We start from the raw sequence: 26,186 nt of genomic DNA, 5'->3' as shown, positions 1-26,186 counted from the left end.
AAGAGCCTCAGGGAATACATATTTACTGTAGTTTTCCAGCAATGCATGCACCTTCTGACATAGTACATTTTAAAAAATTTTGCTGGCTTCCTAATATTTCCTTCCTTTCCAAGCTATACTTAGTGTTTAAATCTACTTATTGTTGCATGCAAATAAACAGTGTTGTCCTTTTTTTCCACTGGAAGGAAACATCTTTCTATGTGGATAAGAGTGAATGAGGAACAGTATTTCCTGCTTACTCTTTGTATGCGGACAATTGCTTTGAACTTAATAGCAATAGTATAAGAAAAACATTATTCACTTTGCTTTATTGAGATGTTTTATTCTCTTTTGTATAACTTACGTGAGCATGTGGTGGATGGGGATAATTTAATGCCATAATATAGTTTTGAAAAGATGTAACAAGACATCAAAAAGATGTTGTTTTGTAACATGCCATCTGCCAACACTTTAAAGATAAAATACAGCCAAGTGTCCATGGACCTGAGTGCTCCAATACTTGCTGCTTTTACTACCCACGGGTTTGTACAGTGACTGCAGCTGCTTTTTTGATCCTGCCAGCTCTTTAATTCCAGTTGCCTTATTGTGTCACAGGGCCATGTGAGCCAAACTGCGTCACACAACTTACATACATACATACATACATACATACATACGTAGGCTTAGATTCCCTGTCTGGAAATACTGTTGATATATGAAATTGCTAACTAGATTTCTCAGCTGTGGCTTTGGACACTCATTTTTTCTGCAAAAGCAAAGCCCAGTTTAACAACTTATTTAAAGGAAACACTAATTTACCATTCAATTGAGCTTCACTGTTGCAAGACAAATGGAAACACATTTTACAAATATTGACTATGATTATCTTGCTGAATTGCTTTTGTAGTCATTCCCTAACAGAGACACTGCTTTCAGTTCTGTTTTGACAAAAGTAGAGTTGAGGGTATATCAGTTTAGTGAGGACTTTAGCTTGGTATATTACATGAAGATAATAAAACCTTCTTGCTGAGTGATCAAGGAAATATAATTCATTCGTGACTTACTGAAATCCTGTTGCTTTTCTAGAATGGCTGGTTTAAGGGAAACATCTTTTTTAAAAAAATATACTGACAGATCCAACCTTAGTTATATTTAAGAGTAGATGGACTGAAATTAAAGAAAGCTAATTTAACTAGAGTTCTATTGATATTCATTGTCAGTTCTGAACATCCTCGGGTCTGAAACCACCACACTGTTAGGGTGCTTATGGTGCAATGCTATGCATATTTAGCTAGATACATGTCCTACAACTCTCAGCTTTTCCTCATCAGCCATGCTGAGAGTCATAGGATTTATTTTTTCTGTGTAAACATGCACAAAATTGCAACCTTAAAAGACTGTATTAACAATCTTTTTTAAAACTTTTGAAATGTGAGATAGGAACTGAACCTCCTCTGTCTGATTTATCCTAAGAGCCAGGAGAATGCTTCCATTTTCTCAGCATGGTAGAGACTTTCAACAATGATGGATAATAGTGAGGGAGTTGCAAGCTTCTAAATGTCAAGAGAAACAACATCTCATGGCTCATTTACTTTTCATAAGGCCCCTCATTAGCTCTTGTGTACTTTGTTGAGTTTTAGGATTTTTTTTTCTTTCTGGTTTAGCAGCTACCTTGAAAGATAAATCTAGACAATCAGACTGTTATTATAAGCATGCCTGTTCAAGAGTGAATTCTCTTTGAAATAATTGTAGTTTAGTCTAGCAGAAGTGCAAACTCTCCCACTCTCTGAGATGGAAAGCAGATATGCCACTAGTGGCCACCATTGCTTCCTTCCTCCTCCTCACTTGCATTGCTCTCCCCCCCCCAAATCTCCCCTTCCCCCAACCCTCTTCCCTCCTGACCTTTTCTTCTCACCACTCCCATCACATCTCCCTCTCTTCCTGCCCCACCCAGTACATCTCTCTCCCTCCCTTTCCCTTTCTCTCCTTCCACTTGCTTGCTTGCCCAGGCAGATTGTCCCCCTCCTCCCACACTCATTCCTTGCCCACCAACCACATTGCTTCCTGCTCTGATAAGTTCTGCAGAGCAGGCAGTGCTGGCAGTGGGGTGGGTGACGCAGCTAAAGGAGTGGTGGCAGTAGCAAAGGGAGGGGGCATGACAGTTGCTGGTCCTCCTGGTGGTGGGAAGTGACTTCCTGCTGCATCAGTGGAGGGCCAGCCCTCTTTCTGGTCCAGGTGAATGTGTGTTTGACTTGACTTTTGACATAGATTGAGTTCAGTTGTTACATCTTTTAACGAGTGTAAATCAAAGATCAAGTCTGTTATGTGCCTTGCTAAATTGAGAAGTGACTTTAAAAAAGTAAAATGCATAAGAAATTAATTTGCTTTCAGCCTTGTCAGACTTGCATGTGTTCTGATGCTTTTAGAATTGTTCTATAAATATGGTTTATACATGTCCGATTTCCCAAGAAAAGATTATATCACTTTAGTCAGTAGATTACAAGGATTATGTCCTTAGGTTTTTTAGGGACATGTCACAAGTTTCATGACAGCCCTTGGCTGTTCTTCTTCCTTTTTTCTGTGGTGACATTCTGCCTGGCTTACTCTCTCCCTTTAGGGTTATGTTGAAAAGCAAGCTGTGTACTCTTATCTCCCATTTTGTAATATCTCAACAGTTCTGCTCTCACACAATTCTAAAGCAGCCATGTTGAAGGCAGAGGAATTCTGCTACTCATCTGGGCTTTCCAGTTCACAATTACTTTTATTTATTTTTATTTAAAACATTTATATCCCATCCTTCACTATCACGTCTCAGGATGGCTTACAAGATTAAAACCAATAATCATAAAAACAATCAATGAAACACTACAATAAAATACCAAACAGCAATACAAATAAATCAAATCAGAGCAAAACAAAACGAAAGCAACTGTGAATCAATAAAAATGCTAATTTTTAAAATAACAATTAAATTAAAAGGTTTTAACCTGGTGCCGAAAAGAATATAGGCTTGATGCCAGGCAAACCTCCCTGGGGAGCGTATTCCATAATCTGGCCGGCACCACAGAGAGGCCCTGTTCCGAGTAGATGTCCTTTTTACTTCCTTTAGGGAGGGTTCTCGAAGCAGGGCCTCTCCTGCAGATCTGTGTGTGATAAGAACAGCATGATGCTTTCCTGATCCAATACAAAAATGCCTGCTACCTCTTTTCTACTATCTACCAGGCTTGGTTGGTTGCATTTGGGTAGAAAAGATGGAGGAAGAATGAATGGTCATAAAGTGTCAAGACTTAGCTTCATGGTTTATAGTCCTAGAGCAGTGTTTTAGTGCATGCATGCATGCATGCATTCATTTTCTATCTTTTTTTCCTACAAGGAGCATGAAGAAGCCTACATAATCCTCCTCATCTCTAGTTTATCTTCAAAACAGCAATTGTGTGAGGTAGACTGAAAGGCAGTGATTGTCCAAAAGTCACCCACTGAGCTTCATGGCCAAGTGGAGAACTTGGATCTCCCACATCACAGTCCAGCTCTAACTGGTGCACACTTCCCTCCAAGCCTTGGCAGGTCAATGAGTCATAACCTTCCCTTTCCCTGTTGCCCCCACTTAGTCAGCATGGCATGGTCAGTGCAGATGACTGTTGGGTAGGCTGGCCTCCACCTGAGGGCGAGGGTGGCAGCAGTTTCTCATGTTGCATTGCATAGTGATGTCGTCAGAACATAATAGCCCTGAAGTAATCTGGTACAGCATTGGTTGTAGCATGCTTACAGGCCATTCCAAAAACCTGTGCTCTTCCAGATGGCAGTACAAGGAAATCTCAGTTTGCTCACTGTGTGGAATCTTTTAGCTACAGGCACATATGTGTTAATGTCATTGCCACATTCCAGAACCTAGGGAACAATAGGACATCATAAGAAAATAATCTGGCAGATTGTTGAATTGGTGAAAATTACATTTGTCTATCCTTTTCATAGGTATATGAGCACGAGTGTCTGTCCACATGTATGCATGCACATATGTGATTGCCCTTTCAGTGTAGTTGCCATACCATTAGAAGCTAGACAAATTGTGATTGATCGTAACTATGTTTATTGGAAGCAAACCAAATTCAAACCAAAGTGTATGAAGCTGCCTTGTTTTAGAATCATAGAAACAAAGAAAACAGAGAGTCAGGAGGGGTCTCCCAGGCCATCTAGTCTGATCCCTGGGCTCCCCCTGGCTCCACTCATGACATGCCTACCATATGCATGTCCAGCCTATCCAAGGCTTTTGCGAATGGGGTGGCATATAAGTGTTCCAAATAATAAATAAATAACCTTAAACATCCTCACCGATGGGGCCTCAACCACCTCCCATGGAAGCCCATTCCATACCCTCAAGGTCCTAAACATGAGAAAGTATTTCCTGACATCCACCTTGAATCTTGGTTCCCTGAGCTTTGCTCTATTGGAATGTATCCTACCCTCTCCTGCAGGGGAAAAAAGGTCACAACCCACCTCCATGTGTCACCCTCTCACATACCTATATATTGCTAACAGCTCCCCTCTGAGTCTCCTTTTCTCAGGGCTGAAAAGACCCAGTTCCTTCAGTCTCTCCTCATATGGCTTACCCTGCAAACCGGCCACCATCCTAGTGGCCCTTCACTGCACAGATTCTAACCTTGCTATATCCCCCTTATAATGATGGGTCCAGAACTAGACACTGTACTCCAGTTGGGGCTGTACCTGAATCATATAGAGTGGCAGAAAAACCTCTCTCGATCTAGAAGCCACGATTCTGGCTATGCAACCAAGGGTAGTGTTTGCCCTCTTGACCACCGCATCACACTGCTGACTCATGTTTAGCCTGCAGTAGACCCACACCCCAAGATCCCTTTCACAAGTGCTGCTCTCCAGCTATTTGTCCCCTAACCTGTACTTATGACACCCATTCCTCTGCCCCAAGTGCAATTGAGGATAGCTATTCCTCTTTTTCTTTCCTCTACCTTTTGCTGGAGGACGTTGTTGGCAACACATGTCAGGAAACTCTTGGAGGGGCCATGCTTGGCAGGAATCGTCTCCCAGCATATATCAGGGAAATTGAAGTTCCCCCATGATAACTGCATCAGTCTTCTTGGAAATGCAGGCAAGTTGCTTTTTGAAGGTTGCATCCCTGTCTTCTTTTTGACTGAGTGGTTGGTAATAGATGCGAATAAATGTTTTCCCTTTCCCTTTCGTCCGTCCATCCGTCCTTCCTTCCTTCCTTCTTTTCTTTAAATTTAGCCAGATGCTTTCATTGAGGCTGCTAAATTCTTCTTGAATGTCTGTGCAGAAACGTGTCTCTTACATATAGTGCAACTCCACCTTCTTTTTGTCCTTTGTATTTTGCTTGAACAGGTTCTGTCCATCAATTGTAGAGTTCCAGCATGTAAGCCATCCCATCCAGTTTCAGTTACTCATATATGAGTGCAGTTGCCATTGTGTACTATGAGCACAAGTTTGTGCTGTTTGTTTCCCATACTCTGGGCATTGCTGTATAGACATTGAAATTCATTCTCGTCATGCCCTGGTTTTCTTCCTACACTTTTTGAGAGACTGGTGGTGGACCCAGCTTGAGGTTTTTTCTTTGTTGAACTGTATAAGTCTTTGCCAGGTGATGGTATGCCATGTTGCATATCTCCCTCTCCTATAGGTTTCAGTTTAAAGCCCTCCTGGTGAACCATTTCATGTAATGGCCAAACTTCTGCTTCCCATTCTTTGTGAGGTGCAGCTCGTCATTTCCCAATAGCCCATCTTCTAGGAACCTTAGCTTGTGGTCCCAGAATCCAAATCTCTTGTTATGGCACCACCATTGTAGCTGTTCATTCACTTGAAGGATTTTTCTTTCCTTATCCTTTCCTCTTTCTCACACTACTAGGACTGGGGAGAAGACTATCTGGGCTCCAGTGTTTTGTATTATCCTCCCTAGAACTTCTCCTGGCAGTGTCATTACTTCATGCATGGATGAGAAGGAAGGGGTATTTGCCAGTGACTAATATGAAATGCGTTGAATTTATTGGTTATATCATTTATCCTGGCACCAGAGGGACAGCATACTTGGTGATTTTCTGGGTTGTCATGACATACATATTCTTCCACAAGAGATTCCCTGTTCTTGCACAACAGGGAATCTCCCAGAAGAATCACCCTTCTCTTTTTGTTGCAAACTTTGGCATCTTTTTCCTTGATAGAACTTTTGTCCCTTTCCAAAGTTACACAGTGTGTTGTGTAGTCTTTCACAATGGGTTTCTCACTCATCTTTTCCTCAAGTAACTTAACCTGTTTGAGAGTTCCACTGGTGCAGAATGTGTCCTAGTTCTTCAGCATTAACTGGCACCCTGTTCCAGGGAGCATCTTCATTTTCACTTCCCTTGGGCATCTCTTTTTCTTTCTTGGCTTGTCAATGCACTTCTTGCTTCTGCACTACACTTAGCTGTTGCTGCTCCACTGCTCTCTCTAAAAGCTCTTCATTCTGTTTCATTTCCTTGAGGGTGGACATTTGCTGCATCAGTGCTCTCACCTTTTCTTCTAATAGGGCTACTAGCTTACAGTTGTTGCATGTGTAGGCCATGTTTCTCTCAGGTAAGAAAACAAACATTGCACAGTTGTTGCAGATCACCACCACTGGCGAGTCTTCTTGGTTCATTGATTGTGCTACCTTTGTGATTCTCTCTTGAGGAGTTGTTGTGACAGCAGGTGCTTTCTCCTGTCTTCACTAAAAAGTTAACAACATAGTCCTACTAGTAAATGGGAGTACCTTGCAAGAAGTATGCATGTGGGGGAACTAAGGGGACAGAAAGAAAAAAAAAGAAGGGGGGAAAAATAAGCATTAGGGATCTCCCCTGCTGAACTCCATCACCAAACGCCTGACTGCTCACTCCTTGAGAGCTTGGCTGCTTGTATCCCATAGGCGCTAAACCAGCTGGAGCAGCTTGCTCTGCTCTGGTAGGAGTGGGGAACCAGAGTGACCCCAACCCACACAGCTGCTGCTAGTAATCAGTCTGCTCCCCTTCAGTTAATCAGGAACTTCCCTTCAGTTGCATATTCCAAAGCACAAGGCCTCTGTGGGATACATGGTTTATTCCCATGCTGATGAGTTTGGAGGAAAGCTAAGAATGGAAGAATTCTGACCACAAGATTTTGTTTTGAGTATATGACTGAATATGGCTCACAGTCCTTCCACACAAAACTCCAGGTTGCATTTCTGCAATATATTTTAGGGATAATCATTTTGTTGCTGCTATTTTCAAGCAACTGAGAGTCAGCAATCCTTGCCAATTTATTGCAGTTCATGTGAAAATCTGCTAGTAAATCCTGATATCATCCTGCTCTGTAGGATTCATGCAACTAACTAATGGATGCTAGTGAACAAATGACCCATAAAATTCAAGACTTGTTTCCTAGGAGTAATAACTGGGAGCTCTATGAACTTCTTGGTACTTTTTCTGCCACAGTTTCATTTTGTTGCAGAGATTGAGAAGCAGCCCTTAACTCATCTGTGGGATTGTTGTAAATCTATCAGAAACCCTTTTAGAACAGAATCCTGCAGTTCAGTTTATATACAGGTGGCATTTAGTCCTCATTTGTTCTTCTGATGAATAGTCTTCCTGTTACTATCTGCTGAACTATTTTAGTGAAAGCAGCTGGAGATCTATTTCTTAGTGTGGGGGGTTGTATTCTCCTCTCCAAATAGTTGAAGAATCCATAGAAAGCATTGAAACTGTTAGATGATATAGACTTATATGCCAGGTCAATAACCAGTTGTGTGTGTGGAAGTGTGAGAGAGAACTTGAGGCAGCCATGAGACTTCAATATCCAAATACATACAACTCTTTTTATTCAGATAAAGCTTATAGCATACATCTATGATATATCAATATTTACTTTACCTATCATATCATCATCTGTCAACATTTCTCTGAGGAATTTGGACTTAAATTGGGAGAGATTTTGTATGCGCCACCTGTCATGGACTCAGGATTTTCAGCTAGGGAAATTAATTGCTTTCCAGTCTCAGTTCCCCACTGTAAAACCTAATGCTAATCTGGTTTCATAAGGCAGCTATAAGAATGAATAACAGTGAACTTCAAAGTGCTGTATAAATGAAAAAAAGGACTTTGAAAAGTAGTATACACTATTAGAACAGAGGATAGAGGACAAATGTCCCTTTAAACATTAGAATGTGGGTTGTATGATGACCAAAACATTATGTTCAAATTTGGTGTGCTTGGGGAGTGTTTCCCAGCCTCTGTCACAAGTACTAATTGGTCTTGTAGTCAGTGTTCATATGTAGTTTGTGTTTTACTGATATCCTTTGTTTGAACATGCTTGGATGTTCTTAATCCTGGCTCATGTGAAAAATGCGCACCAGATTTCAGTACTACATACCTGAGCCTTAGGTTCTCTCCTTCCTTCTCTATCTCCTTTGGAGCCAGAAGGAGAATGGAATCCTTTGCATCTGTTTTCAGCCATTATTACAAACCTAGACAAACTCTGATTAGTATTAACTCTAATTTACTCAAAAGACAACTTCAGGCTATAGTTAATGAACACAGCTTCTTTCAGTAACCCACAGTTGGGTGCTGAGATCAGACTATCACTGAGGGAAAAATGAGTTTTGGTGCAGAGGGTGATATTTTCAGGTTTCATGTGCAGCTTCTGTCTGCTTCAGGCCTGCTTATTTGCCTTCCTGTGTAAATAAGTATTTGTGCAAAGATAAATACTTTGTTTCTAGAGTTCCCTAGCTGTGCTGGCTGAACAACCAATCCATTTCTGCTTGACCCTGCATCCAGAAAGAATGTCTGAGGTAACTGAAATGTTGTTTATTCAGCTATTGCTCTGCAACAGAGGTACTTGTGTCTTGGAAAAATCATCATCCATAGTTTACCCCACAATTATGTTGCTCCTACCAGAATTCTGGCGAAGTACCTGTGTGCTCAGTGGGTGGCTTTGGAAAGGATTTTGAAATATGGTAGCTTCCTTATGAGGAAGGACCTTGGAAGTTTCCTTCTGGTACCTTTTGGTGCCTGCCTGCTTGCTTGCCTTGTTGCCTGAAAGGAACTGAAAAAAATATCATTCTCAGTCTTCAGTTTTCATTGCTTTTAGAAGAAATTGCTGTCAAACTTTCTTATGTAAAAAAGTTTTCCAATGACAACTGGCATTTTTGATTATGCATCTCTAGATTCTGAGAAACCTAGCCGTGTAGCTGTGCTGTGATGCACTTCCATTACTTTCCTGTGTAATTTTCCAGAACCACTGAGCAAGAATAAAAATAGTCACCAGATCAGAGTGTGGATATGTGAATAAGATGTCTTCTCTTTCCCTTGTGTAATGCTGGAATTATTTGGTCTATATAAAACAGCTGCCATGAAATACTTTATAGAACAGGTATCTGTTTTCATAGCACCGGTGACTGACTGCTTTATCCATATTTTTTTCTGGCTACTCTGGTGTTATTTAGTTTTACATGTGTGCACAGTTTTCACGAGGTATTAGTTGGTTAAGTTGCCACTCATGTTGGAGATGATTGTATATCAGAGGCTGGTTTATCCATATTCCAGCCCTTGAAACTCAGCTTTTCATTTGTGTAGTAATGTCAGGCTCACAGTTTAAAGCATACAGCTCTCAGCATGCACCACCCAAACTACCACTTTACATTAAGTGTAATGTGCCACAGAACATGACATTCTGGAGTTTTCAGCTAGCCGCACCCTCATTTAGGATACTCCATCCCCATTTCTCCTAGTTTTCCATTTTAGCTCTTCTAACAATCAGATATTCTGTGGCGATACAGCATGTTCTGTTCTTCTTGGGTATCTCACAACCAGTTCCCCCAGGATATTTTTATATTTCTGCAAAACTGCAAATATTTCCCTCTTGGGGAACGTTTGCTTGGAGATTGTAACCCTTTGCTACTTCTTAAAAAAAACAAAAACAACTTTCAATCTTTTGGTGTCTAAAAGACCCATTTAAATGCCTAGCTAGAAATAAAGGTAATGACTGCTTTCAAAATAGGTGCCGTTCAGAATTTTTAAATGGGTATAATGTTTCAAATATAGATCAACACAAATATTAGTGGGGTACATTAGCTCTGAAACGTTAGTTCAGATGCCTAACAAAGTTAAAGCAAAGCAATCCAGAACATGCCTAGGTGAAATACTGGGCTCACAGCAAATAATTGTATGGATTCAGTGTATCTCAATAGCTGGTGTGACATGGTACTTGGAATGTTGGACTCAGGAGATCTGGTTTCTAGTCCCAACTTGGTCATCAAGATCACTGGATAACTTTGGACCAGTCATTGACTTTCAGCCTAACTTATTTCACAAGGCTGCTGTAAGAATAAGGTGGAAATGAGGAGGTGGATTGTGTAAGCTAGCTTGAGTTCCTTGTGGAAAAAGTGGAAAGGGATAAATGTAATGCATACAATAAAATATAGTATAAATAAAAAGTAGGATAATGCTCTCCCTTTGTAGATCAGTGTTGCAAATTTCAGTGCCAAGATAAAGCCATTTTAAAGCAGAATCAAATTAATTCAGTCAAATTAAATCTGTGGTGAAAAGGATCCTTGAAGTACCTTCTAATGGGCTTGTTTTATGTACACAGAATTATAGAAACATAGAAACAGAGCGAGTCAGAAGGGACCTCCCAGGCCATCTAGTCTGACCTCCAGCACCAGTTGGCTCTGCTCACGACATGCCCACCATGCGGACATCCAGCCTATCCTTGAACACCAGCACCAATGGGGCCTCAACGACCTCTTGTGGAAGCCCACTCCACACCCTCGGGGTCCTGACGGTCAGGAAGTGCTTCCTAGCATCCAAATGGAACCTTGGCTCCCTGAACTTTGCTCCATTGGAGCGTGTCCTGCCTTTCTCTGCAGGGGAGAACAGGTCTCTACCCATCTCCATGTGACATCCCCTCACATACCTGTATGTCGCCAACATATCCCCTCTGAGTCTCCTCTTCTCCAGGCTGAAGAGACCCAGTTCCCTCAGTCTCGCCTCATATGGCATCCCCTGCAAACCGGCCACCAACCTTGTGGCCCTATGCTGCACTGACTCCAACCTGGCTATATCCTTTCTGTAATGAGGAGCCCAAAACTGAACACAATACTCCAGTTATGGGCGCACCAGAGTCGTGTAGAGTGGTAGAAATACCTCTTTTGATCTAGAAACCACACTTCTGGCTATGCAACCAAGGGTGGCGTTCGCCCTCTTGACCACCGCATCACACTGCTGACACATGTTTAGCCTGCAGTCCAGTACCCCGAGGTCCCTTTCACAAGTGCTGCTCTCCAGCCACTTGTCACCTAACCTGTACTTATGACACCTATTCCTCTGCCCCAAGTGCAAGACCGTGCACTTATGCACATTGAACGCCATCCTGTTGTCTCCTGCCCACTTCCATAGTCTGTCCAGATCCTTTTGGATCTGGAGTACCTGCTCCTCAGTTGTGGCCACTGCTCCAGTTTTAGTGTCGTCTGCGAATTTGATCAGCAGACTGTTCACCCCTTCTTCCATGTTGTTAATGAAAAGATTAAACAGGATCAGCCCCAGGACAGAGCCCTGGGGGACCCTGCTTGTTACTGGCCGCCATCCCGATGATTCCCCGCTAATGGTTACCTTCTGCTTTTGGTCAGTCAACCATGCCCTAATCCACCGGACAGTGCTTTGGTTTATCCCAAAACTCCTCAGTTTCTCCACCAAGATATCATGGGGCACTTTGTCAAAGGCCTTGCTGAAATCCAGGTATACCACATCCACTGCATCCCCTCCATCTAGCCATCTTGAAACCTTGTCATAGAATTCCACAAGGTTTGTTGGGCAGGACCTGTTTTTGCGGAAGCCGTGTTGTGTGGCTGTCAGCCTCCCTTCCCTATCTAGCATCACTAGATCTCTCTCTATTATGAGCCTTTCCATTGTTTTTCCTACAATGGACGTAAGGCTAACTGGTCTATAATTCCCCATGTCCTTTCTACTACCCTTTTTGAAAATTGGGACCACTGATGCTACCCTCCAGTCCTCTGGAACTTCACCTGTTCTCCATGAGGTCTCAAAAATGGAGGCCAGAGGGCGTGAGAGAACCCCTGCCAACTCTCTAAGTACTCTCGGGTGTAACCCGTCAGGGCCTGGAGCCTTTGTAATGTCCAATGCCCTGAGTAGCCCCTCGACTTCAAGGGGGGTGACTCTAATCTGTGCCCCTAAGTCCCCAGCCTCATCTAATCTCCTATGCGGATATCCCCCATCCTGCATTGGGGAGAACGCAGAGGCAAAATAGTCATTTAGTATCTGTGCCTGTTCCCTCATATCAGTCGCTGGATCTCCTTCCTCCTTATTTAGTGGTCCCACCACTTGTCTCCCCTTCATCTTCCTATTATCATGTTCTACAAAGGCTGATCTAATCCAGTGCTCTTGAAGTGGTACTGTGTTTCCCCAAAAATAAGACCAGGTCTTACATCAATTTTTGCTCCAAAAGATGGGTTAGGGTTTATTTTCAGGTGATGTCTTATTTTTTCTTACAAAAGTTGTAAGATTCTTGCCCTGAGAGTCATCCATGATTCCTTTCTTGTACTCGACGGAATAGCTCTTTCTTTTTGCACCATCCTGTTTGGGGGTCAAAATATTCCCTTTAAATCTTCCATTAAATCAGGTGTTAATTGAAGACTTACAAGACAGGAGTGGCAACACACGAGTGCATTAAATACGTCCATTACAACACACAATATTTTGAATTATGAAACACGTCCATATGTTATGAAGTGCGCACATTTGTGTCTGTACTCCAATTGGCAATGTCTTGTGTTTATCTGTTTACATAGGTGTTTACCTCTTGTCCAAAGGTGCCCACTTGGGTATTTACAAATGCATAATTATACTTTATAATTTATTTTAAGTATTGTCAATTGTATTGTTTATTGATATTGAATTATACATTAATATTATTATTTTATAATTCAATATATCCGTCATGTGTTGCAATTGAGGTAGTAAATGCATCCGTCTGGCTGAAAATCTTAACTGGGGCTTAGTTTTGGGGTAGGGCTTATATTACAAGCATCCTGAAAAATCATGCTAGGGCTTATTTTCCAGTTAGGTCTCATTTTCAGGGAAATACGGTATAACGACACAAAAATGGGTTGTATCTGTGTGGATAAATAGATTTATTTATTTATTTATTTCAAATAAACATTTATATCCTGTCCTTCCAACAAGCACTCAGGACGGCTTGCACAAAATATTACACAAAATATTAGTTATTCTTCCTATTCTGCTTGATAAGTTTGTTTATTTATTCATTTAAAACATTTTTATCTCATCTGTATCTGAACCTGATCTCTATACAGCTTATGGAGTTGTTGTTGATAGAATGGAATCAATTAGCATAAGTGTTTGGTACTTTCACATTCATTCAATGCAGGTAACTCAGACCCTGTGGCTTTGTAGTTGTAGTTAAACACTGAAAAGCAACAGATGAAACATCAGAGCTGAACTGATGCTGTAATTGCTGAATGCATGGAATATGATGAAGTGGTTCAGGTTGGCAAAAATGACATACTACAAATACTTCCAAGAAGTTTCACTGGTTTGGAAGGGCTAAGAAATGAAGGAAAACACTGGAAACTCTATCGTAATTTTAGCATGGTTTATGTTCTGTGCACTTAATTACATGTACTCCCTTGGGATAATCATCCAAAAGTAGTTAATTACAACTTTGAACTTGGACTGTTAATTAACTCAACAATGGAAAACTGTCCACAGAAAAGGATATGGCACTGGAAACATAAATCCACTCCCACATAATTGCATTCATGTACAAGATGATGTGACATCAACAGTTCTTTCTTGTGTGAACCTGCATTTAGCTTAATGGATGTTCATCTACTTGATATGTATGATTGGAAGTTGGATACCTGCCTTCTAGTGCATCTTTTGCTTTCTGTAGGCACTAAAACTCAGGCCCTTGACCTGAGAAGAATATCTGAGCTTGACTGATTTTCTTCTGCCTAAATGAACAAGGCTAATCATTTAGTTCTGTGACATGTGTCTGATTGAATAGAACAGTATATTACAGGCTTTCAAAAAAGATGGCAATTCGTGTCTTTTTCAGATTGTGGACTAAAGAAGGCAAGTTGAACAAGGCAAGGAAAACCATTTCCATGATAGTCAGTTAACTTGTTTCATGAGTCTTTATCTCAGAAACCTTGGCTTGGGTGCACTTCTTATTCCCTTGTATAACACATACCTGATGATTGCTATTTTTATGATATTGGGTATATATGCCTATTTGATAGTTACATCTGAACATGGTAGTGTGAATGGGAAGAGCTGGTAGGTTGGGTGAAAGCAGAGAGCTGCATAGATTTATTGATTTATTTAAAATATTTATATGTTTCCTCTCTTACCACTGGCATGTCTAAGCAATGATGGTAATAGATAGGGGAAAGACAGGAAATCAGTTCTGTGATTAATGGGGAGAACTCAGTCCTGACTCAGTAGAAGGGCTGGCATGGAAGTGGAGAACTTCTTTAAGCTCAGGAGCTGAGATCAATTTTTGAGAAGTGCTTTTAGGCCTCATTCTGGTGATAGACGGAACTAAAGACAAAAGCGATGGGACCAGCCTCCCAGCGTATTGTAAGTTAAAGTGACTGCTGGTAAAGTAAGCCTTAGGAGAGGCATCTCAGCCTTTTAGAATGGGTGAGAATGCACAAAAGCCAGGAAATCAAACAATGGAAGGTTAGGAGAAAGGGGTATAGATACAGGGGAGGCAGTGTAGCCATTCTGGGGACTTTGGAAGGCCAGACTTGGGCTAGCCAGATTTGGCCCTTTTCCTGAAGTTCCCCAGCATGGGCTAGGGTCTCAATGAGGCAGTTGGATTTAGAACATTTCCAGGTACAATGCGCTTCTTGTCAGGTCAAACTCAGCACTGTATTAGATATTTCTTAAATTTAATTTCCTGTATAGCTGCAATAATATTTACCTCATTCATTCATTCATTCATTCATTCAACTTATATTCTGCATTTAAGTATTCCAAGGACTCTCTAAGTGTATTACAAAAACCCCAGTAAAAATGTCATCTGATAAAAACATATAAACATATAACAATCAATAAAATGCCACTGAGGGTCAGATATAAATAAATTAAATAATATATTAACTAAAGAAAAGTGTAAACAATTCTATTAAAATAGTACAGTATAAAATCACATTTTAAAAATCAGTTATTCAAATTTGTGAAGAATAGGATGGTTTTTGCTTGGTGCCAAAAAGATTGTAATGATGGCAACCAGGTGGACTGCTCTCAGAAGGCCATTCTATAGATGGGACACAACCACTGAGAAGGCTCCTCTTGTATTTGCCATCCTCCTTACCTCCTTGAAGGATGGCTCTTTCAGAAGGGCCTCCAAAACTGATTTTAGGGGAAAGGTAGGTGCATATGGGAGCAGGTAGTCCTTCAGGTATCCTGGTCCCAAGCCATCTAGGGCTTTATATGTTAAAATAAACACCTTAAATTGGGCCCAGAGCTCAACTGGTAACCAGTGTAGGTGGTACAGTTTTGGGGTAAAATGGATGCACAGTCCTGCTTGCACCAGCAGTCACACCCCCATTTTGTACCAGTGGAAGTTTCCAGACCATCTTCAAGGGCAGCCCTGTGTAGAATGCTTTACAGTAGGGCAGTCGAGAGGTTACTAGAGTGTGTGTGACTGTGGCTATGCTTTGCCTATCCAGATAGACCACAGCTGGTAAATTAAACGCAGCTGAAAGAAGCTGCTCCTGGCCACCAAGTCCACCTGAGCCTCAACTAGTAGTTGTGTGTCCAGGAGCACTCCCAGGCTATGGACCCTGTCCTTTAGGGGGAGTGCAAACCCATCAAGGACAAGTTGAAGACCCACCCGCTGGGGCAGACAGACCATTCACCCACAGCACATCCATCTTATCTGTATTGAGACTCAATTTGTTGGCCCCCATCCAGTCCATTATTGAGCTCGGGCAGTGATTAAGGACAGGAACCGCTTCATCTGGGTTAGATGAGAACAAGATGTAGAGCCCCCACCTCCAAGGAAGAATAAACAGGAATGCACACCCCCTGTCCCTCTCTTGGCAAAGGTCATCCCACAGGGCAACCAAGGCAATCTCTGTCTCAAACTCTGACCTAAACCCCAATTGAAAAGGATCTAGATAATCTGTTTCATCCAAGAGTGTCTAGACCTGCTTGGCCCCCACCTGCTTTAGTACCTTGCCCAGAAATGGGATGTTCACATCTGGCTTGTAATTTGCAATGGCTCCTTAGTCTAGGTTTGGTTTTTTAAGGAGTGTTCTTATCACAGTCTCCTTCAAAAGGACTGGGATCACTCCCTCTTTCAATGAGGTGCTGACAGCCTCCTGGACCCAGGTGCAAACCCCTTTCTTAGATTTCTTGATGATCCAAGGTGGGCAAGGATTGAGTAGATAGGTTCTGGCATGAATCAAACCAAGATCCTTGTTCACGTCATCAGGCTGCAATAATTGAAACTCATCCATCAAAGTTGAAGGAAGATTAGATCAACTGTAGAGTCCAAGTCATGGCGTACTGAGTGACTTCACCTTCAAAGTGAGAAGCAAATTTGTTACAGAGAAGCACTGAGGGCTAAGAGTCTCACTTGATGTAGCATTATGTAGGAGACTATGAACCACACAGAAAAGTTCAGCTGTTCAATTCTGAGAAGGCATAATGGAATGGCAAAATATTGACATTTTGCCAGTTTTAATTGCCATGGAATAGCCTCTGTAATGGCCTCTAAGCTGTGTTCGGTCATATTCATCTTGAAATCTCCTCCACCTTCATTTTCATCAACTCCCCTCTTGCTTCATCACCCTGAGCTCAATTGTATACCATGGAGCTGGTCAGGTGCTACAAGAAGGAAGAGGATGCTTAGGAGCGACCGTGTCATTATTGCAGATCGTTACGGAGAATAAAATAATTACGTATCATTTCTATTCCATTTTGAAGAATTTCAGGGCAACATACATTTCTTCTTATCTTTAACAACCCTGCATGGTTGGGAGATAGGGACTGATCCAGGGACACCCAATGGACTTCATGGATAAAGGGGAATTTGATCAAATTCCAAACCTCTAAAGAAAGTCTGCTTGACATAGTAAATAAAAAATGAAAATGAAATGCTGACAGGAAAACTTTACAAGGTACTAGTATTTGAGGGAAGCTATTGCAGGTTGTTTCCAAATATTAAAATTTTGTGTTTTTAATGTGATGCTCATACATGCTCATACATTGCAAAAGAATATTTTTATGCTTAGCTGAGCTAGTGAAACCTTTGTTTGCCTTTACTGTATAGCAATCCACATTTATTCTTTTTATTTATTTGTTTTTCAGCCAGAAAATTTGCAGAAGAATTGGCTTCGGGAGTTTTATCAGGTACTATAAAATGATTTGATATTGTGTGTATAAACCATGTTCAAACTATCAAAACTTATATAGTAAAAATCTTGCTGAGTGCCATCCTGTGCATACTTACATAGGAATAAGCACCACTGAATTTGAGAGGATATACTTCCTGGTAAGCTTGAACAGGATTGCCTTTCAGGCTGCTCTGTCTAAGATTGAGCATGCATTCCTTGCCAAGTATGTGGCAAGCAGCTGTGCCTTTTCTTGTATTTGACTCTAGAACAAAAATCTAGAGCATTGTTCTGAAACTGTAAGATTCCTCTCAATTGAGGAGTTTGCGAAATCTAACTTATTATTTACTTCATTTCTATGCATGAGGAGTATTTGAGAACCATGAATGTATCACGTTTAGTATTAGTTTTAACTGTAGCCAAGAAACTTCAGGAAGTAGTTGGTGGCAAACTGGCATAAGCCAAAAAGGGATGAATTCAGCTTGTTTTCAGTTTGTCCCTTTTAAGACTGTGCCACTGTTCGCCAGCAGCGTGTTTTGTTTTGGTGGTTGCTTATGTTGCCACTGCACAGCTGAATTTCAGAATGGGAACAACCAGAAGTTGGGAGGAATATGTGGCGTGCAGACTTATTTATTTAAAGTTTTTAAAGACCGTCCATCTACTGGTGTCTCGGGATGGTTTACAACAAGCAACAGATAAAATGGCAAATAAAATGGCACAGCATCCAGTAATTCACTCATATAAAATCTATATTAAAACCTATTAAACATTAAAATAACGGGAAAATAAAAAGGTTTTCTCCTGGTGCTGAAAAAAAATAAGTGTTGGCACCAGGCGAATCTCTCTGGGGAGTGTATTCCATAATTGGGCACCACTTCAGAGAAGGCCCTGCTCTGGCTAACCACCCTCCTAATCTCTTTCCAGGAGGGCTTCTGAAGTTCTCAAGGGGCAGGAAGACATATAGGGGAGGAGGTGCTCCTTCAGGTATCTAGGACCCAAGCTGTTTAGGGCTTTATAGATCATCACCAGCACCTTAAATTGGGCCCAGACTTCAATTGGCATCCAATGTAAGCTGAAAAGGGCTGGTATCAAATGTGAATACTTTCCAGTTTCCCTTAACATTCTGGCAGCTCTATCCTGAATGAATTGAAGTATCCAGACCATCTTCAAGGGCAGCACCACATAGAGCACATTACAATAATCCAGTCGGGAAGTTACTAGGATGTGGGTCACCGTTGCTAGGCATTGATCATCCAGGTAAGGGCACAGTTCAACCAAAGCTGAAGAAAAGGGCTCCTGGCTACTGCTGCCACCTGAGATTCCAGGGACAGCTCCAGGTCGAGGAGCATTCTCAAACTGTGCACCCTGTCCTTTAGGGGGAGTGCAAACCCACCCAGAACAGGGCTGATATCACACACTTGGAGGGCTGAACCACCCACCAACAGGACCTCCATCCTGTTAAGCCTCAGTTTATTGGCCCTCATCCAACCCATTATCTTGGCACTGATTAAGGATAGCCACTACCTCACCTGGACTAGCGTCCTGATGAGTCTGCAGCCCAAACCCCTGAATGACCTCTCCCAGCAGTTTCATGTAGATATTAAAAAGCATGGGGAATAAAATGGAATCCTGTGGAACTCGATAGCAAAGTTGTCACGGTGCAGAGCCATAACCCCCCAGCACTACCTTCTGGAATCAAACAGGTAGGAGTGGAACCGCCCCGAAACAGTGCCATCAGCTCCCAACCCAGCCAGCCTATCCAGAAGGATACCATGGTCAATGTATCTAAAGGCACTGAGAAGATCAGGAGAACCAAGGGACATACTTCCCTGTCTCTCTCCCTGCACAGGTCATCATACAGGGTGACAAGGCAGTTTTGGTTCCATAGCCAGGCCTGAAGCCAGATTGAAATGGGTCTAGATGGTCTGTTTCCTCCAAGAGTGCCTGCAGTTATCTAGCCTCCACCTGCTCTAGCACCTTGCCCAAAAATGGGATATTAGCCACTAGCCTATAATTGGCAGCTATCTCTAGGTCCATGGTCACTCTATTCAGGGCAGGCTTGGTCACTGCCTCCTTCAAAGGGGCAGGGACCCTCCCCTCTCTCAGAGAGGCATTAACAACCTCCTGGACCCAGGTGCATATCTCATCTTTTGCTCTGAGCAGCCATGAGGGGCAAGGATCAAGCAGACAAGTGGTGGATCGGACTAGTCCAAGCAGCTTGTCCACATCATCAGGCTGCAACAACGGTGCTCTGGACGCTTCCCAATCTAAAACATATCAACTATGGAGTCCTGCTCATGGTGAATCTGAGTGATTTTATCCCTAAAGTGCTGGGCAAAGTTGTCACAGTGAGATATTGATGGTCTGATTAGGTCCTTTTTGGTCCCAGAGTATGATAGGCCCTGCACCACCCAAAAAAGCTCAGTTGGATGGCACTGTGAGGATGCAATGGAAGCAGAGGAGAATTCCTTCTTTGCTGCCCTCACCACCACAGCATAGACTTGATAATGAGCTCTAAGATGTGGTTCATATTCAGCACAAGATTTCCTCCACCTCTGCTCTAGTCGTCTCCCAGCCTGCTTCATCGCCTGTAACTCAGGCACATACCAAGGTGCCGAGTGGGCTCTGCATGATGGGAGAGGATGCTTAGGAGCGATCGTGTCAATTGCCCTGGTTATTTCTTCATTCCACAAATCAGCCAGGGCATCAAAAGGAGCGCCAGCTCTATCAACCGGAAAAACCGCCAGAGTCCTCAGGAATCTGTCCAGATACATAGGACTCTGGTGGTAGATCATCTTAACAGGGTCCACACCCTTACAGAGGGAGAAACTGGCCCTGAGTTCAAACCTCATGAGGAAGTGATCGGACCATGACAAAGGGGTTAGAGTCAAGTCCCTCACTTCCTGTCCTGTCAAGAAAACCAGGTCCAGAGTATGGCTTTTTTCATGCGTTGGGCCAGTGACATGTTGAGATAGCCCCATGGCTGCCATGGTGGCCATGAAGTCCTGAGCTGATCTGGTCAGAGCAGTCTTGGTGTGGAAGTTGAAGTCCCCCAGGACCAACATCCTGGGGGTCCTCAACACCAGGTCTGAGATGATCTCCACGGGCTCAGGCAGGGAGTCTGCCGGGCAGAAGGGTGCATGGTATACCAGCAGAATACCTGATCTGTCTTGATCACTGAATGCCAAGTACAAACATTCCAAACCTGTCCTCAAAGGGTCAGGAAGACCCATGAGGGAGATTGAATCTTGGTAAATTAGGGCCACACCCCCTCCCATTCCCTCAAGGTGGGGTTGGTGCCACACCAGATACCTGGGTGGGCACAGCTGGGTGAGTGGCGTGCCCCCCACTTCTCCCACTCAGGTCTCCATAATGCATGCCAGGTCGACCTTCTCATCCAAGATTAAATCATGGATGAGGGTTGTTTTTTTTCTGGACTGACCTGGCATTCAACAGCACTACTACCAAGCCAGAGGGCTGGCTGATATCACTACCTGGAACCTTCTGGTTGGAGGAGAAACCAGAAGAGGGGACTGACACTAGCCGTCTGTCCCCTCTTCTTCTGAAATGATGTGTTAAACACCGGCACCATATCTTCCCTTTCCCATAACTACCTCAATGGGGGTGCCCATCCACTCCCCAGGAACTCCCATAAACAATTAAAACCCAAGTATAACAAAATACAGTACAGGAACAATCCAGGCGAGGATGCTGTGCATTAAAACAGAGCCCAACTGCAGAAGTGCCACTGGCTCTATATAAAACAACTATAACAATAAATAAAATTACCCAACTCAGCCTCCCCCCACCTCCCATACAAACCAGCAGAGTCCCAGGTTCAATGCAACCCCGAACAGCCTGAATGGCCCCAAGCAGCTATGCCCTTTGGCTGTTGCCCTTCAGCCGTGGTCAGCAAGTTAAGTGCTCCAACACTGCCCTACACTTCCCCCTGCAGATGCCCCTCCTCCATCCTTGACCTCCTCTCTCACAGGCATCATCACGGGAGGAGGCCAAATGTGTAGGTGTTGAAGAACGCAGGACAGCGGGGGTGGCGGGTGGAGGAGCCAGGCACAGGCCTTGTTCTCACTGGTGGCAGTTTCATGTTACCCACACCTGATATAGGGAAATCATTTTCCTTCAATAATTAAGCTCACCTAAAAGTTAATCTGAGATGCTAACAAAGAAAACTATTGCATGAGGGTTAGAAGCAGACTTGGGAGTCAAAGCGGAACACATTTAGGTATGAAAAGCCATGCCTGAAGTCATCCTAGGGAGCAGTCCTATGGATCCTGGGCATAGTCTGACAGACTGTGGAATTCTGTGGATTCTTGTCATGCCCTGAGTATCCAAAAGCCCAATCTCTGCCTTACCTTCTCAAGAATTTCCGGTTTCACTCCAGGGGTCAAGGCCATATGGTTAGTGCTCCAAGCTCCAAGACAGGTTGGGTTGTCTGAAAGGATGTCTAAGGAATCTAGTGACCTGTTAACATCAACAAAGTCCAGGAACACAGACAATGCTCCGTGTTGTTTGCAACACAGAGCAGCTCTGCCTTAACTAATTTATAGCCAGCTGTAACTCAGCACAGCTGGCTAATTAAATCAGTGTGCTGTTTCACAGAGACCTTGCCTTTCAGAGCATTTGGATTTCTGTAGAAGCTGAAATGGTGCACTCCTTTCTACGGGATGGATGCCCTCTGTCTCTGAGCCCTGCTGTTGGGGAACCACAGGAACTGCCCACAAAAGTCTTGGCAGCTCCTCTAAAGGAGGGCAGTCATCTGCAGCAATAACCCCTGTGTCTGACTGTAGCTGGGGCTCACTGCCCTGGCTTTCTTTGTCTGAGGAGTTCTCCTCCAGGTAGGAGATGACTACAGAGCTGAATTCAGAACTCTGCTCCCAACCCAGTGATGTTGCAGAAGCTGAACTGACTTTTGGTGCATTGTGGTAGGAAGAAATGTGCGCTACACTAAATAACTGCTGTGGTCACTGTGAAAAATACAGATGATACTTCCCTGGAGTGGGTAGGGATTTATTTGTTTTTTTAAAGAGGGCCCAGAACAGGTATCAGTGGAGTGCCCTGCTGGGGTGCTGAAGCACTGACAGCTGGCCAAGGGTGTCTTCTCTTGACAGCTGGTTTCATAGTAGGCCTCTCAATAAAGTATGCCCAGCTGCATTTCTTTTCAGTTGAACTACAGTACTGGAGCATGCCCAGCTAAGAGAAAACTGCGGGGAGGCAGAGGGAGGGCATTGTACATAGAATTTAGGGGAGGCTTCCACTTAACTTGACTGCATGCATCCTTCTTTGACCCTTGCTATGTATGTGATACAAATGTGGTTTCAAGCAAATAGCCCACCACTGTCATTTTCTTTCTAACCCAAAGTCAATATGCAGGAGATTAATGGGGAGCCAAATGAATGTCTATGGGACTGCTTGTTTTGCAAGAGCCCCTACATTAGCATTCCCAGGAGACAGAAATCTGAAGCTTTGGGCATAAGCAAGCTAGCAGTAAGAGGGGCTAGGAGGCTGTATATTTGCTCAGGGTAGGGCTGTTGACTCTTGGGCCAAGGGCCAAATCTACCCCCCCCACCCCCCGCACTCTCTCTGGTCCTCTGAGTATCTCAGATAGCCATGTCGCCATTCCTTGACTTTTGCCTTTGCCCCAACTGCCAATTGTTTGGGACTTTTCTGGCTTTTGGAAGGTTTTGTTTTTTGTATTCTGAAAGGTTAAAATGCTCCATAAGACTTGGTTTCTGGGAGTATGAATTTTAAGTTTATGCTTGTCCTTTTGGTATTTTGGCCCTCACCCCTTTTCAGCTCATTCATCACTACAGTGTAGCCCCAAGAGTTTCTCTGGACTTGAACTCAGCCCTCAAGCTGAAAAAGGCTCCATGTTTCCAGCATAGGACCTTGCTTACTCGAGGCCTGTTGTCTGGGAAGCAAAGGCACAGCTCACAATTTTAAAGCTTTTCTAGGCCAGGTTTTTTTTTTCCTGTGTGAAATGAAGAGAGAAATGGAAAAAGGCAGGTTGCTTATCTGTAACTGTTGTTCTTCGAAAGGCCATCTGCGCATCACATCATTTGGACTGCATGCAAGAATTTATTGTTCGTCATTGTGGCCTCTGTGCATCACAAATTATGGGTGCTGCACCTGCGCAGTGCCTGTTGTTGGGAAGATTAAACAACTTTTAATGGTTCTGGCGGGAACTCCGCACCCTCCCCCCCATATGCCCGCCATTTCCCAGTCTACTGTAGACCGTTCTTTGGCCTTCAGGTGGATTTCAGTTGATCAAATTCAACAGGAAGTGACAAATAGGAATTGGCTGTCAAAAAACAGCAAGGTAGATATGCTCATGTGTGATGAGGACGGATTGAAGACCTCGGATAGTAGCCACAGGGTGGGCAGTAGTCCCATGGATAGGACCAAGATGGATCAAAGTCCCCATATGGCAGAGGAACCCAGTATTTAGATGGTTGCACTGGGGCTTGCTGTTGTTGCAGAGAAGTAGGCAAGGAGGAACCCTCGGAGATGCCTCCGGAGAAGTAGGCATTGGTGTTGGAGAATGTGCTGGTGGCAGGTCAGTCTGAGACCATGGTGTTGGGATTGAAGCGGCGATTGGTACCGAAGGTGGGGTAGATACCAATTCTGTGCGAGGCACTTTAGCATGCTTCTTGTGCTTACGTTCCGTCCTATCGCCTTTGTCCTTTTTGGGTCTTTTCAATGCAGCGGACGCGTCATACCCGAGATACTTCCTCTTCTCCTTCTGCTTATGATGAGAATGAGAGGAGCGTTTAGTCTCCTTGGAAGTCATACCGCCATCTGATGGATGAAGAGGAGCGGCCTTAGATGAACCAGCTGCAGCAGTCTCCGCCAAGACCTTTTTTATAGCGACCAAAGCCTGGTCCCACAGCATTTTCTGCAGATGGTTCTTTTGGTTCTTGTGGGCCTGCCTGGTAAAGGACTGGCAATGGCCACACTTGTCAGTCCTGTGGCCTTCTCCCAAGCACAGGAGGCAGAGGTCATGAGGATCAGTGGGGGACATTTTAGCCCCACACTGGGAACACTTGTGAAAAGCCGCCCACTGAGCCATCAAAGAAAGAGATAGGAAAAACTGTGAGCGAGAGAAGAATCTTAACAAGAGAATAATGATAGAAGGGTTTATTTTTTATTTTTTTATGGAGAGAAGGGGAAAGGGGAAAAAGAGGAAAGAACTTTTCAGCTGTGAGGTGGGGGGAATTGGATAGGTATTAACTTGGATAAGAGTATAAAGAGAAAAGCTGTGAGTCTAGAATAATGGCAAACTTTGAATATAGCTATGAGAGACAAGATGAAAGGCTCGAGGCACAGTGAACAGGGTCACAAGAAGATTGGGGAAATGGCGGGCACTCCGCCCATTTATACTATGGGGGGGGGTGCGGAGTTCCCACCAAAACCGTTAAAAGTTGTTTAATCTTCCCGGCAGCAGGCACCGCGCAGGCGCAGTACCCATAATGTGTGATGAACAGAGGCCACAATGAAGAACAATAAATTCTTGCATGCAGTCCAAATGATATTTGTGTGGTAACCTCATTTCTTGCAGTTTCCTTCCCTCCCTTAGTTTCTTCCACTCTAACCTTCCTTCTACCTGGCAGTTCTTGCTGGTGATGTTGACTGCGGCAATGGTTGTACTACTGTTGCCTTTTCTAGGAACTGATTTTCTTAGTCTGTATATGCCCTTGTATGTCCACAGCAAGCAAGATCAAATAGGCTTCTCTCTCTCTCTCTCTCTCTCTCTCTCTCTCTCTCTCTCTCTCTCTCTCTCTCTCTCGCCCTTTAATCTTCTTGAGTACCACAGTGTGTATCTCTTGCAGTGCTGAAAACAAGTACAACGATTATATGGCATTCATCTACCATAGATAAGTGTCATCATCAACATCATCAATTATATTTACAGTGGAACCTCAGCTCAGGAACACCTCAGTTCACGACCAAATCGGGTCACGAACAGAAATTTCATAAAAAATTTGACTCAGGTCATGAACTCCACTTTGGGTGACAACCACGATCACAGCTATCTTCCCTGCACAATCATGCTGGGGGGGGGGGGATGGGGGCGATTTCACCCCCCTCCCCCCCCCGCGTGCCCGTGTTTGTACCCATCCCCCCCCCCCCCCGTATGATTGTGATCGCATGATTATGGTTTGGACTCTCTCTCCAAACAATAATCCCCCCCACCTAGGTTAGTGTTCTCTACTGCACTGTACTTTTTAAAACTTTGTTTCAAATTTTTGTAATTAAAAAAATATTTACAGAACGGATTAACCTTATTTACATTGAACCTTATGGGGGAATTTGACTTGACTCAAGACCAATTTGGGTCACTACTAGAGTCGTGGAATGGATTAAGTTCATGAGCCGAGGTACCACTTTATATCCCACCTGTTTTTGTTTTACAAAGAACATAAAGTGGCTTTACATAATTTTCCTCCTATCAATCTTATCTCCACAACAACAACCCTGTGAGGTGGCTCGGACTGAGAGTCTGTCAGTCAGTCAGCTCCATGGCTGAGCTGAGTTTCAGAGTTGTGCACTCCCTCCTTCTCCTCTGGTGTACCTGTAAGAAGAAAGTTGGAATTTGTCATTTCAGTTTTAGACTAACCAAAATTGCCCTTACGTCTGAACCTAGACAAACTGCAGCTAGTCTTAACTATGGTTGGTGGAAATAAGCCAACTTCAAAGAACCTGTTTTTGGAGCTGATTTGTTTCCACCAACCATAATTAGGAGTAACCACAGTGTTGGTTTTGGTCTTTACATTAAATC

The 26,186-nt window shown here is 43.3% G+C and overlaps 1 protein-coding gene across 5 annotated transcripts in view; it reads left to right on the top strand.

The window, feature by feature from the left end:
- Positions 1 to 26,186, top strand: part of INPP5A (inositol polyphosphate-5-phosphatase A) — a 429,997-nt gene that overhangs the window by 36,773 nt on the left and 367,038 nt on the right. For all 5 annotated transcript variants that reach the window (XM_044420719.1, XM_044420716.1, XM_044420718.1 and 2 more), the window contains one exon: positions 17,370 to 17,411. In XM_044420719.1, the coding sequence (XP_044276654.1) occupies positions 17,370 to 17,411 (42 nt within the window). The remainder of the gene's footprint in view (positions 1 to 17,369; positions 17,412 to 26,186) is intronic.

This window comes from Varanus komodoensis, unplaced genomic scaffold, assembly GCF_004798865.1.
Source record: "Varanus komodoensis strain SLA01 unplaced genomic scaffold, ASM479886v1 scaffold11, whole genome shotgun sequence".
NCBI lineage: Eukaryota > Metazoa > Chordata > Lepidosauria > Squamata > Varanidae > Varanus > Varanus komodoensis.
Note: the sequence above shows the minus strand (reverse complement) of the source record. Positions and strands in the feature narration are given on the sequence as shown.